This window comes from Peromyscus eremicus, chromosome 18 (assembly GCF_949786415.1).
Source record: "Peromyscus eremicus chromosome 18, PerEre_H2_v1, whole genome shotgun sequence".
Taxonomy (NCBI): domain Eukaryota; kingdom Metazoa; phylum Chordata; class Mammalia; order Rodentia; family Cricetidae; genus Peromyscus; species Peromyscus eremicus.
Genome location: NC_081434.1, coordinates 17,711,822 through 17,726,929, shown reverse-complemented (window position 1 = coordinate 17,726,929; position 15,108 = coordinate 17,711,822). Strand labels below are relative to the sequence as shown.

The 15,108-nt window shown below is 38.3% G+C and overlaps 1 protein-coding gene across 10 annotated transcripts in view; it reads left to right on the top strand.

The window, feature by feature from the left end:
* Positions 1-15,108, top strand: part of Osbpl8 (oxysterol binding protein like 8) — a 137,421-nt gene that overhangs the window by 75,112 nt on the left and 47,201 nt on the right. For all 10 annotated transcript variants that reach the window (XM_059245543.1, XM_059245548.1, XM_059245547.1 and 7 more), the window contains one exon: positions 13,892-13,962. In XM_059245543.1, the coding sequence (XP_059101526.1) occupies positions 13,892-13,962 (71 nt within the window). The remainder of the gene's footprint in view (positions 1-13,891; positions 13,963-15,108) is intronic.

The following is a 15,108-nucleotide window of genomic DNA, read 5'->3' as shown; positions in this document are numbered from 1 at the left end:
TCTATAAGACCTTTTGAAATGATACTGCTGTCTTCATTTTCAAAATCCCATATCAGTACTTGAGATTTTATAACTTGCTCCTCTGTGTGGTTATGATAGTAGAGTTTAGCTTCAAATTCAACAAGGAGGTTTGTAAAGGGAGTTAAATGTCTTCAGTGACATGCTTAGTAAGTACTATTCAGTAAATTCATTTAGTTTCATTGTTCCGTTTTTCTAGCTGTGTCTCCTTCCTGTGTCAGTCGATTCATATCAAGTTAAAGGAGAGGTCATAATTGATTAAAACATAATTGCTTTCTGAAGGACATACAATTTCTTCCCATGATTTTGGGATTTTCCTGTTTTTCTTTGGAATAACTAGAAAGAGTGATTCTCTTCATCCAACACACGTTTGTCAGGATAATCTTTGCTCTCTGTTCTATTTAGCAGTGACTTAGTTTCTTCCAAAAATTGCATATTTTCCACATTTTTCCTTATCAGCTTATCTTACCATTAAAACTTTTGTAAAATTTATGTATATGGGTATTTTGTCTGTGTGTGTGTATGTGTCCGTGTCCATGTACCATGTGCATGCCTGGTGCTGTGGAGGCCAGAAGAGGGCATCAGATCTTCTGGAACTGGAGTTAAAAACAGGTGAGAGCCACCAGTAGATGCTAGGCATTGGACGCAGGTCTTCTGGAAGAGCAGCCAGTGCTCTCAACCACGGAACCATCTCTTCAGTTCCCTGCCTCCCTGTGTTTTTGAACCGGCCTCCTTCCTGGGAGCTTAAGTTCTGTTCCAGTCTAGAAGGGGTAGGGTTTGTTTGATTCTGACTTGTTTGTGTGTCGGGAAAGGCAGACATGTTGACTCATTATGTTTTCTCCCTCTGTCTGTTTCTAAAGAGAGGAGTGCCAAAGGAGGATGGCACTGAGGTGTAGCTCATCTCCTGAGAGATGCTCATTCCCTCGGGGTCATAGTTAAGATTGGTTACCAAGCTTCACAAAGTGTGGCTGTGATTGGTAGCTAACCTTCTTTGTTGTAAAAAGCTATTTTCTACGTTTTCATTTCTAAGCTACCTTGTAGAGACATTATTTTGTGTTAGAACAGCCTGTGTTCTTTGCTGAAACTTCAGCCCATTTTATACTAATTTTTGGTTTGTTCTTTTTGAAACACAGGCTCCCCATACTTCTCAGCCTGGCTTGAAATTTATAATCCTCCTGCCTCACCTTCCTGAGAGTGCTGGAATTACAGGCATGTACCATTATATCTGGCTTGAACTAATTCTTAAATGTTAAAGTTTTGAATTATTTCATAGCAAAAGCCTTTGTTCAGTGATTATCCTGGTTTCATTAAAGTCAACTTCGACTGTCTGAGTATTGCATTTCTGTCATCTCCTAGTAAATTCTCTTCAACCTAAAGTCAGTTCCCTCTTGGTTCCGGCAGCATTAAAAATGGCAGGAGTCTACACCGACAGCTAATAAAAAACACGAGGGTGAAGGCAGGTTTTCTTTGAAGCAGCTTTCTACGGTAAAGGGCTGTATCATATTCCCCAGGTGACCATGTTAGGTGTTGCTGGTATAATCTTAGATGACAAACACAAGAGAACCTTCGTTAAGGTGGTTCACAGATAAAGACACCTAGAAGTCACTTTCTTCCATGAATTGAAGCAATTCCTCCTTTCTTGGTAAGACATTTGAACATCTGAACCTATATTGGACCATAAACACACAGATATGTTCTTGAATAGTACATCTCAGGAAGTTGTGTTGTCTAAAGAGAACTCTGATTTTCTCCTTCCCCATCTTTAACACCCTCCCCTATCCCAAGGTTTGCACTGGCTTCCAGCCCTAAGTATTTAGTTAAAAAGGGTGTAAATTACAAGCTGGGCCACCTTCCGAGTTTTTGAGTCCTTAGTGCATTCGATTCTGAAGTTGCCAAAGCTTCTGAAGATGAGGTTATTTTCTGGTTTGTAGTTCCTTGCATTTAGGAAGTTGCTTCATAGCATAATGAAAGTCAACATCATATTTTGCAAATAAGAATATAAGAATTTTTAAACTCTTGTGAAATGTTACAGTATCTATGTTTAACATTGCTTTTACAAGGGAAACAAAAATAACTTGAAAGCGTTTACTGAAAATTAAAAATGACTAATCCAGCTTTGTTTTAAGCATCTTTGCTTAAAACTAGGGGTGGAGATGGTCTGGCTTATCATTGCCAGGCCTTTAAAATGGTTTCTTTATCAAAGTAAAAAGAGGAATATAAGAATAATAAGGAATATTTTTCTTGAAAAAATGTTATAAGTGTATTTTTAACTTAAGATACTTGAAGGATTATCAGATACTAGTTCTTGCTATTGGGACTTAATCTTCTTTGTTAGGAAAATCTAAGTATATTCTCCTTTGTATACTTTATATATAGACACACACACACACACAAGTAATTACAGGGCTTCAGTTCAATTGGCTGCTGTCATTTTTACTCTTCTTTGAGGGATATAGAGCCAGATTTTCTGTATAATAAATACAAGTGTCTAATAAAGTTATTGTCATAATATGCCAATGAAATGGCTCAGTGAGTAAACGCTTCTTCGACCAAGCCTGACAGTCTGAGTTGTGAGATTGTCCCAGGGTCCCTGAACGGTGTGCAAGGAAAGAACCAGCTCTTTTGCACGTTGTCCTCTGACCTCAACAGGTGTGCCATGGGCAGTTGTGCCTCCCCTACTTAGCGCGCGCGCACACACACACACACACACACACAATTTAAATTCTGTCACCATAGTGGCTCTTATTTGTTTTCTGTGCATTTGGTAACAATTTAACAGCTTTGTTAGAAGGAAATTAATATGTTTATGAATTATGAACTATTCCATGTAAATGCGTAAAATATACTTGGCATTTACAGAATAATAAAATCAGCACTTGTTTACGTAGGACGCCAAGTTGAGAAAGGATCACTGCTAGTAGTTAGAAGTCCTCAGCTGTAACCCTGATCCCCATTCGCTGTCACATCTGCGCACCAGATGGCCTCAGTTCTCCTATGGTTTTTTCTTGCCTTGTATTTATAGTAATGATACTGTCATGTGTGCATATCTAAGAAATTTGGGCCGGGTGGTGGTGATGTGTGCCTTTTAGCCCTGTACTTGGGAGGCTGAGGCAGGTGGATCTCTGTGAGTTCAAGGCCAGCCTGGTCTACAGAGTTAGTTTCATTTAGGACAGCAAAGGCTACATAGTAAAACCCTGTTTCAGGGGGAAAAAATTATTTGGAGGCACTAAGTAGTATTCAAAGAAAAACTTTAGATAAATTGAATAGTTTATTTGAGCAAGGATAATTCGTGTATCAGGCAGCATTTGGTACCAGAAAGAGATTCAAAGAGTTCGGCTCTGCAGTGTGGGCAGTGTTGATAGACAGAACTCAGATTGGAGTACAGGACAGCTTTTTGCCTTACCTGAGCCTAGCTTGATCGGTTAGTTTCCTGTGACTGGCTGGAGCTCAGGGGCTTTATGGTCTTGGCTGAGATCCGGCTTTTCTGTTGTAAAATTAGACCAAGTTAAGTTTGCATTCACTTATAAGCAAGTTGTTTTCTAGTTTGTTCTGTAGGAACTCGAGTTACAGAGACAGCCTCAGTCCAAATATCTTCTGCCTATTTAACAAATTGACTTGTGCAAAGAAAGGGCAGTGTTACCAGAGAAGACTAAGCTTGGCTTTGAAGTCTTTGAGAGTTTCATAAGGGTCTTGTTATGGTTGGACATAAGTGAACCCAGAGGCTCATATGTTTCAGGTATTGGTGATATTAAGAGGAAATTGAATCCTGAGTGCTCAAACTTCATCAGTGGATTAAATCCTTGATAAATCCCTGGTTCTGAATAGACTAGTAGAAGGTATAGCTTGTCTGCAGGCCTGTCCTCTTGTCTCCCTTGGCTTCCTGACTTCTGTGAAGTGAGCAGGTTTCCCCACATGCTCTGACCACCATGATGTTCTGTCTCACTACCTACCTTAGCAACAGGACAAGCCAAAACACACATGGACTGAAGCTCTGAAACCACGAGCCCAGACCCCTCCTCCCCTTTTCAGTTGCCATAAGGCTCTGTGGCGAAGATGGGGCAGAATCGTTACTAGTGAGGCCTGGAGAACTCGGGTGTTCAGGATTGCTTGCAGTTTGGTTCCGGACAGTAGCAGGAATATGGCAGAAGTATTTTGTACTGTGTAGCTCACAATATCCTATCAAGAATAGATGAAAAGTAGGACACTTCAGTGTACTAGAAGTATTCCCTAATTCAAATGCAGGTTTAGGGAAAGAGACAACATTCTAGTATAGACTAGCACAAGCTTACGGTCAGAGAAGAACTTGGACAAAGCTGACCCAAGCAGTTCTCTTTGAGAAAGGTGATGCCCTGGAGGGGATTTTTGGTGAAAGCAGCTCTTTTACATTTGATGATCTCTTGTATGCCACACAGTGGTGATTTATTGTCACTTTATGCACAGTATATATGCTGGTACTGTCTTTCCAGCCTGGTATCCTGGGACAGAAGTAAGCCCTAGAGGAATTTATTTACATGAGTATTTATTTATTTACATGAGTATTTTCTCAGTTCTCTCCACACAAAAAAGAAACAGTATGTGGTTGGAGATGTTGCAGAGACCTGGGAGATTGTGAACTTATCCCAAACAATGGATACCCTTGTGCAGTACGTTGGATTCTACTGTAGAACCTGAACTGAGAAGAGGCACTAGAGAATTCTTTAAAAAGCACGCGTGGAGAACAAAGAAAATAAAGACATGCGTTAAAAGTTCGATTTTGAATTTTATAGTGTCTAAAAATATCTTAGTGTATTCTAATACATAATAAGGAGTTTGGCAGGGTTGGGATTCCTAAATGAGGCATCATTCTTCTTGAGATATTGAAGACATTGGCTTGTATGTCTGGCCTTTTCTAGTATTATTAATGAATATTTAAAAACTATTCATCAGTAACCCATTTGCCACGTGCTCCAGTGTGATTTGCTGCTGTGAATTGTGTACAAAAGGACTATTTGATACAAATACTGGCATGTGGCTTGGCTTTTGTGCCTCTGCAAGACCGTGGCTGCTGTGAGTCTCAGGTTCAGCTGTCAGGTTTGTGTTGCAGATGTATTCCCGTACTTGTTTATATTCTTTAGAAAAACTCCTTTCCTCTATCATTCCTTGAATTGTAGGAGAGATTCTAATATTTTCAACCTGGAACCTTCATAGACTTTACATAATAATCCTATAATATAGATGCTTAGCATTTTATATTTAAGGAAATGGAGACCCCATTAAATTTAAACCCTATCTGACTGTTAGAGGATAATGCCTTTTGTGATAATATCTTCTTTATTCCTGGAAAGGCATGCGCCAGCCTACATGAATTAATTATAGTTCTCTTATTGTCTACAAGTAATAGTAGTTTACATTTTATGATATGGGAAGGAGTAAAACTACAAAAACAGAGACAGCACACCGGCAGCTTTGGTGGGATTAGCTGTAAACTTCCTGTCACCGTAATTTTGAAATGCCATTGCTAAGGAAAAGAACCATATCATTACACAGGAAATCCAGTTGTGTTTTGTATCTTTGTTTTTGAGACAGGTCTCTATGTAGCCCTGCGTGGCCTGGAACTCACTATGTAGACCACCTGCTTCTGCTTCCTGAGTGCTGGGCTTAAAGGCATGTACCACCATGACTATCAGAAATTGAGATTTTAAATGCCTTTTCTAATAAGGAGAAACACTCTCAGATTATATGGAAAGATGTTTTATATGAACCAAGAGCCAGTCTTGAAGTGTGTACATGGTAAAGAAAATACTGAATCTTAGAGCAAAGTCCTTGTAAGAATAAACCACCAAATTTAATTGGAATGAAGTACGGTAGAGTAAGGCAAAAAGAATTTAATAAAATGAGAGGAATTTTGGGAATTTTAACAGGCATAAGGAGATGGTATAGTTTATTACTTTTGAAATAGGAAATTATTTGTTTTTAAGTGGGCAAAGGTTGTTGGTAGATTATGTATTCTGAGCCATTCCAGCACAATGGAGAAGGACTGTAGCAGCTCAGGCTTCAAGGGAGTGTGTTAGAGCGCACGGCGTTGTTACGGGGTCATTTTAATCTGCTGTGTTGATTGGTTCTCATTAACCTTGTCTTAATGACTCCTGTGTTCCTCCTAGAAGTAAAATTTACGTGCTAATTCTCTGCTGTAGCAGTTGTGATCCATCAGACTTGTACTTGAAAGAATATCTTTCCTTATGAATTCTTAATCATGGCCAAGACAAGCAGCAGATTAGATATAAATCTAGAAGCTTCAGGAAAGATAAAAAGTATAATGTTGAGATCTATTTTTGAAGTAACCAGAAGCTGGAAAGAAAAGGGTCGGAAGAGGAGGGAAGTGTGGCCAGATACTACAGAAACATAATAGATGTGGTAAAAGGCTCGTCGTTTTGAGAAGAGACCCTATTACTTCATCCAAAATGGCTAAGTATTGATCTTGCTTTGTTTTTCTAAGGCAGCAGTTCAGTGTAGGGCATCATTCTTCTGATACAAGCGTAAGACATTAGTGGAGTAGCCCTTTAATCAATTCATTTGTGAAAAAGGAGTGAGGAGCTTGGCTCAATGCCTCTCCTGTCAGTCTCCCTATCTGTTTATTGCTGATTTGACGGTCTCTAGTCCTCCTTTGCTGTTAAATGTGTGTGTCCTTTGTTTGTGTGGCTGGTGGGGTTTGCTACGTTTGGACGTGAGAGAAAAGCTGCCTTTGCCATATTGGGCTAATTAGCCTTCTGGGTGAGCATATATATTAAAAAGACCTAGCCATGAAAGAAGGGAGTTCACAGCAGCGTAGATTTTCTTCATGTGCTGGGGTTTCGTCGGTTTTATTTCCTCCACGAATTGATGGCCGAAAGCTTGTCCGGAATGCTTCATTTGGAGGATACAATGAACTTTCTCCTTCCTTGCAAGGTTTGTTTGTCTAAGCTTGCGTTCTTGCCTTCATTTCTTGTATATTCTTACTGAAAATAAGCCAGGGAATCTTAAAATCAGAATGCTGTGCTTCATGTAAACAATTCTGTTCTGAAAGCTTAGCTTTCCGTAACTGTCTCTCTATGACTACGCTTTCCCGTGGTCTCTCTCAATAGTCTCCAGCTAAAACTTGAGAGCTAACGAGTCAGAGAAATAAGAACCTTCGTTTTTCATTGTGTGCATTTTGATTGAATTGTAGAAATAAATTAGAGCATGTCTGAATTTGACATACAGTGCATATGTATTTCTTTAAAGAAATGGTATTGACAGAGGTTGTAGCCGATGAAACCCAGCTCCTTAGCACCAACAGCTGTTTCTGTAGGTAGTAATAATAATTGATGTTTAGCAGATATGCTAGTCTTACGGCCTTTTATTCTTGACTAGAGTGAAGTTCTCCATCTAAATATAAATTTGTTGCTACGCTTATTTATGCGAAGATAATTTTTTCTAAGAAAATTATGTTACATACACAGTAATATTAAATAAAATTAGATACTTTACAGTTATCATCTAGGCATTAAATGATTGGTCAATAAGATACAGACAACTTGAGCTTTTATTTGAAAATGATTTATTGAGGTAAATATTTGGTTATACATTTTAATGTAATTTTTATATTTTCAGATTATGAAAATTAAAATTACAGCCTTTCCCCTTACATTAAAATTTTTTAATATTCATGGTAAATAAATATTGACTAGAATTTATATGTATTTTTCTGACATTTACATTTGTTGAATTTGAATAGAGTTTCTGTTTTATCCCCAACCTTTATTTTTGGCTCTTTGTGAATAATCATGATGATAAGTTTATGCATTATTTTGAGATACCTAAGCAATTAAATAATTATAAATTCACTAATTTCACATACTTTTTAAACAATGTTTTAAAAAAATCCATAGTTTTAAGCTGTACCTAGGTATTGCTTTGAACAGTATTTAATCCATATTGTCTTCTTAACACAGTGTGGCTATGATCATGCTTTTTTTTTTTTTTATGTCCTTAAGTAGTGAGTGTCAGTTTTGGTGTGTTTTTATTCAGACGTGGTTTTAAAATGCACTATCCTGAAGCTTTTAAATACTGTTAAGTACTGCTTTTGCTTGTACAGTAAGACTCGGTTCTTTTTTATATTATCTTCTTGACTGTATTTTTTAAGTCATTGCTAGGTATAACAGTACATGTCATTTGTTGACCTTCATACCACAGATCTGCTTAGTATTAATGAATAATCAGTGACCTTAGTATTTCAACAATAGAAAACTGCCCTGTTTGAAAGTTTGACATATACTTAATTAGGTGACTAAAGGCATAATTGTGAGTTTATCTTATCAAAGAATGTATTTAAAATAATTTTTGATAGTTTTGTTTTAATAGATGAATAATACATGATTTGCTGTGTCTCTCAATTCTTCCAGTATAGAAAGTCATGCAGGATGCTTCCTACATGATAAAGGCTCTTCAAAAATATCAGCTTTATCAGTTATGCAGTAGAATCAGGTACTCTAGAGAAAGGGCTTTTTGTTGTGTATTTAAATTAAAGGTAAAAAGAAATAAATATCTGATGTCTTCTAAGATACTTTATTGTACTGAAAAACTATCCTAAATGCATTTGCTTTCATCTAATAGCATTGGAGTAGAAATTAGTTCTACATTATTGATCTTTCAACTTTGTTTTACATGTCAATTTTTTTTCATTTTAATTTTCATAGGAAAGTTGATCCGTTTCTGCTTCCATCTCTATCTTTCCCTCCCCAAACCATTCTAACTAAAGAAATGTCTTGTCTTAGCCCTGATAGTGACCTGTATCCTAGAGCTCCACCCCTGCTGGGTACTCACAGTAACACTGGGTGCAGTGTGTTTTTGCTTAGTTCGGGTCTGATTATGTCTCTAAATCTCAGTTCTTTTTTATGGCTGTGGTCATTGTACTTGTTTCTAGAATACCACCTAAGAGTTGTGGGAAACCTTTAGCAAAGAACCCACCTATAAAAGGCTATAAACTGGGGTTGGGGATTTAGCTCAGTGGTAGAGTGCTTGCCTAGAAAGTGCAAGGCCCTGGGTTTGATCCTCAGCTCAAAAAAAAAAAAAAAAAAAAAGGCTATAAACTTCACTGCAAGCTTTAAAAGTACTTTTTTACTTCTTCTATTTAAAAAATTACAATTATTTAGGCCTGGAAAGATGGCTCAGTGGTTAAGAGCACTGGCTGCTCTTGCAGAGGACACAGATTCAATACCCAGCACCACATGGCAGCTGAAAATGTCTGTATCTCCAGTTTCAGGGGCTCCCACACCCTCTTCTGGCCTCCATGGGTACCAGGCTTGCACATGGTACACATACATACATGCAGGCAAAGGACCCACACGTATCAAGTAACATTTTAAAAGAACAATTGTTCATTTTTTCCCGTGTGGTTGGTAATGGGAGCATGCTGTGGGCTTGTGCGGAGGTCCGAGAAAACCGTGCAGGATTTGATTGACTCCATCCTGCGGTCTCAGAGATTGTCCACAGGTTGTCATGCTCAGTGTGATGGCAAACACTGCTGCCCGCTACCTGCTCATCCATCTTTCCGGCTCTCTTAGCAGCTTTTGTTTCCATACAATTTTTTAGTTCTTGGATATTCAGCATAGTAAGTGTTTGTGATAATTCTTTATTTACTTAATAGATGGCTGTTAAACCTACATTTGTAGGATACCCAATTTTTAAAAGACCGAAGCAACATAAAATTTGCTTTTATGTTATATCTAATTAATGATTGACAAGCCAAGTTTGCTCCTGGAGTGAACCTGGTTAATGATGCTAGCATTCTTATTCTTTAGAAAGTTGATTTACTTGGAGCTAGCGTTCTATTTTGTTAGAAGAAAACACTATGTACTAATAAGAAATTTTCTAATGTAAAATCTACTTAGATGAGAAACTAAAGTCATAGAAGCTAAACAAAACTTGACATGGCTTTCTGACTGCGTGATGGAAGAGTTCTGTTCAGTGCAGTGCTTGCGAGCCTGTGACCGCGGCCAATATGAAAATACTAGAACAAAGGATATGCTAGGTGTTTGAAGTGCCGAGTTATGTGTGATGCGTTTGTTTGGGGAAACTGTAATTAGGAAATTCTTTTCTATTAGTTTTGATGACGAGAACATTTTGGAAAGTCATCATTATGTTTTGTTTTTAGAGAGTGTCTATGGTACTTTCTTTAGATCTTCTAGTGTTCTTGCCTAGAGCAAAGGGGAACCACTGGGTTAAATTGCTTCCTTCTCCAAGGTCTGCAGCTGATGAATGATGGTGCCAGTGCCGGAACTGTTCTCTTACTGTTCTACTGCCTTCCTCATAAACACATAACACAGTATCACACGCTTAGGCTTAGGACTTGGCTCCTCTCTGGGCACCAGCTTTTTCTGACAAATAAATGATAGTTGACTTCAAGCTCATAGAGTCCCACAGATTCTGTTTCCCTGAGTGCTGAAATTAAAGGTGTGCACCACCATCCCTGGCCACTACTTAATATTTTTGACAAAGTCCCAAACGTCCTAATAAATATATTTCCATGGCCTAAGTTTTAAAGAAAAGGTCATGATAAATACACTTTTATGGCATATTTTTTTTAAAAGATAGATTATTTTGTACCTTTTTAGGAGTTCAGATCTATCCCGTCTCATGGGAAGACCTAGCATAAACACTAGCAATAATATTTTATATTACTGCCTTGGAATTTCTCTTGGAGATCCAGTGTGTGATTTGGAAATTTTTTAATTTTAGGACTTTTAGAGGAGGTTTTTAAATACATTTTGTGTGTTTTATATTGGTCATCTTTTTTTTTTAACTTTAGTTGAAATTCAAGGAATTCGTCGGATTTGTATATTTTAGAAAGAATATTTGTATATTTTAGAAATTTAGTTGAAATTCAAGGAATTGGTCAGATTTTGTATACTTAACTTCACTCATTTATACTTAAAATTATAATTTGCAGTTACTCATGATATGATATAAAGCTAATTATATGATTAGCGAGTTCAAAGTATGAGACTTTTAAAATGGAATTCTTTGATTTGACAAGTAATATGTGAGCTAGGTTCATGAATGTCATTTTCCAGCATTTGAAATGTTGTATGCCATTACATTTTTTTTTTTTTAAGTTTGCTTTAGGACTGGGGGAATGGCTTAGTTGGTAATTTCCTCTTGTGAAAATCTGAGGACCTGAGTTCAGATCCCAGCACCCTTGTGAAAACTAGATACAACAGGACAGGCCTGGAATCCCAGTGCTGGGGAGGTGGAGACAGGAGGATCCCCGGGGTTTTCTGGCCCTAGTCAGATGGGCAGGCTCCAGGTTGAGAGAGCGAGCTGTGATGAGAAAGACAATGATGCCGTCAGCCTCTGAACACACGTACACACGAGTACACACGAGTGCACACGAGTACACACGAGTACACAGGCATTCACACGTACACTCGAGTACACAGGCACAACGTTGACTTCCCAGCTTTGTTTGCTTGCTGTTCTGTTTTTAAACAGGCAGTTAGCTGGACATTTTTCATAACATAGTAAATAGGTTCCTATTAATGGAGGGACACAAAAACAGCACTGGAGAAAGGGAATTCTATTCATGTGAAAGGAAATAAGAATGTTTTTCTGTTTACAAAGTTGTACTTTTAGAGAATGTGTTCTTTCCTGTGTATATTTAGAGGTTCTTTGAAGTTATTAGTCATTAGTATTGAGAATTCTTTATTGCTATATTTGTTGCTTTGAATACATTTTAAAATTTTCAAGTTTAATTTTGTAACTTTTTGTGTACTTTATATTTAAGTTCCAAATTCCTGTGAGTTTTCATATGAAAATCCATGTTGCATTCATGAAAATTTCCCCTTCCCTATATTAGAGCTGAGTAATCTTTACTTTTTCTAGAGAAATATTTTCTCATACTACAGATTTAATTTAGTTAAAATATCTGAATCAAATACATTTTTTAATTATAAATCCCAAGCAGAATAAATTATATTATTATCATTGATGTGTTAAAAATTATTTTGAAATGCTTCAGGCATTGGTTCTGTTGTTGATACACCTTGGTGATGTATAGGCAGAGTCAGTATAGGGAATAGCTAATGTTACCTGCCCTCAGAAGTAAAAGGAACTTCATTAAGTTTTGTGTCGTCTACACCTGCCTCCCACATTTCAGTATTGTCAATTCGCTAATGGGACTCTTGAGTAATAACTGAATTGCTCTTTGAATAAGGCTGTATTTGAATATGGGATACAGGCATGTTTGTTCCACTGTGTTCATGCATTTAAAATTTTTATTAGTTTTAGATTTATTTATTTTTAAGTCTACCTTTTGCCTTTATGTATATATGTGTACTTTGTGTGTGCCTTATTTCCCCAGAGATCAGAAGAGGGAGTTGGATTTCCTGGAACTCAAATTACAGATGGTTGGGAGCCACCATGTGGCTTTCTGCAAGAACACGTGCTCCTAACCACAGTTTCCTCAGCCCTGTTCATGAATTTCAGATTCCTGCTTTTAGACTATTTAGAAATGATAAGGGTCAACATTAATGCAATATAAACTACATGCAAATTTCTGTGCCAACTTTATATATATGCTCATCTAATTCTTATATTAAACACATTATTAGATATTTATTTCACTTTTTGAGATGATGTCTCACTGTATTACCCTATCTAGTCTCAAGCTTCCAGATTCAGCTATTCTTCCTGCCTCATCCTCCTGAATAGCTGGTACTGCAGGCACACCCCCACACACCAGGACTGGATGGTTGGTTGGTTGGTTAGTTGATTGAGTTCCCTCACCTCTTCCTTCCCCTCCTTTTCTCCCTTTCTTTTGTTATTCTTTCTTTCCCTCCCTCCTCCCCGTGTCCTCTCCTGTGTCTTCTTCCTCTCTGATTCCTCCTTTACTGAGGAGTTATTTTCCCACCTGTCTTTATCACCTTCTGGAATGTCATCCCAGTTTGACAGTAAGAGAGAAAAGTTACATCAGCTCACTAGCGTTCTGGGCATTTATCTTGAATAGTAGAGAGCATTTCTAGCATGTACATGGCGTTGATTTAGATCCCCATTACTGTGTACACTGGGTAAAGTGGTACTAGCCTGTGTAAACCCAAAGGGAATCAGAAGTTCAGGCCTTTCTTGGCTCCATAGCAAGTTCAAAGCCAGCCTTAGCTACATGAGGGCCTGTCTCAGAAGAAATAAGAAATGAGCTTGCTAGGATGAAAGCCCTGAGAGGATGCTTTCATGCACAGTGGTCCATTAGCACAAAAACAGTATTCAGCTTGACACTGGTGGACTCGGGGAACTCTTGATTGCTTCTCTCTGCATTAATTAAAAAAAAAAAAAACCAACTTATTTTTCTTCTTTGAGAATTTCACAGTGCACATAACATAGTTCTATTATATGATCATATTCACCCTCCAGACCCCCCCAACTCTTCCCAGATACACACTCTCCTTCCTCCCTCCACTTCCCAACTTTGTTCATTTTTTAATGTACATGTGATTGATTGAATTGATGAGTACCATGTGTTTGTGGGTGCAGAGGCCAGAAGGGAGTGAGAGATCCCGTGGAGCTGGACTTACAAGCAGTTGTGAATTGCCTGATGATGGTGCTAGGAACTGAACATAGGACCTTTGGAAGACTGTCAAGTGCTCATAACCCTTGAGCCATCTCTCCAGGCTCCCACCCCCTTTAAAACCCCTCAGAATCTAGCTTGGATCCACCTTAACTTTAAAGAAATGCGGTGAGATGATGATAAACCATAGTAGTCCGAGCTCTGTAAGCACAGAGGAATGTCAAGTGTATCTAAATTGAATGGCTCATGTTTGCTCTTATGTTTAATGATGGTAAGTTCAAAAGTTGTAATAATTGAATATTGACGTTTCCCCCAAAGGTTTTGAAAGAGGAAAAGAAGATATTTCTCAAAATAAAGATGACTCTTCACTGTCAATGTCAAAGAGCAAGGTAGGCAAACTGTTGTTCCCAATATGTGGCAGGACGTTTTCCCTGCATTTAAAAGGAGGGTACCGGACTGAAGTCCTGTGAGTGTTGAGAAGAATTTCTGTGTCGGTGTGTTTAAGCCGTGTAGTATATGTGGGAAGTATAAAGGTCTACACTCGGACTGACTGAGGTGTTGCTGAGTACTTGGAAAGTACTGGTTGGTCACGGTTGCTGCCTTCAGAGTGATACTGGTTTTGGTATGTGGGCTACAGCAGAACTCAAACTGGAATCTGAGAGTGCCATTAAGAGATGTCTCAGGCTTCATAATTCTAACAAAACACCTTTAAGTATTTTAAATGTATTTATATGACAGTCAAAATACATTTACCAGGTAATGAACAAAGATCTGTGTAGTGCTATCCTATAATTAAAAGAGGGCATGGCTATTCTAAATCAGTATTTTTAAAAACACCACTATAATGATGTGGTGGCCCTCTACAGACTGATAAAGTTGAGTGCGTTTTCAGAATTTGTCAAGGGATTTGACTTTGGTTTGTTTTCTGGTAAGATTTAGTAGCAGCAGCAAGAGCTTTCATAGAGAGTTTGCAATCGACTTCAGTGGTCGGAAGACTCCCCTTAGCCCAGTGAACTTACTCTGTGTGTTTGCTGCAGTAGCCTTTGCTCATCCTGCCCTGGGTGTCCTTCTCCTGGTCTTGGGAATAGTTGAGAGGAGTACGGGGTGTGTTTGGATGCATGCTTTGTACAACAATTCAGAGTTAACATTTTACTATTGGGCACATGTGTGCAGGTACATGTGTACATACGTGCATACGGAGGCCAGAGGAAAAACCATGACTGTTTTTCCCTAGGCACTATCCATCTTGTTTTGAATACACAGGGTCGGTCTTTCGTTGGCCTGGAATTCATTCACCAAATAGGTGAGACTATCTACAGCGAGCCCCAGAGAATCTGCCTCCCCACTTTTTAGCATTAGAATTACAAGCACACACGACCATACCTGTCCCCACCCTGCCACTGTTTTCTGTGGGTTCTGGGGATCTAAGTCAGGACCTCAGACTTTCCAAGCAAGTATTTTGCCAAATGAGCATCTCCCAGCTCCAGTGCACTGTAGTTATTATGTAACATTTCCTTTCTTACTCATTGCAAGGT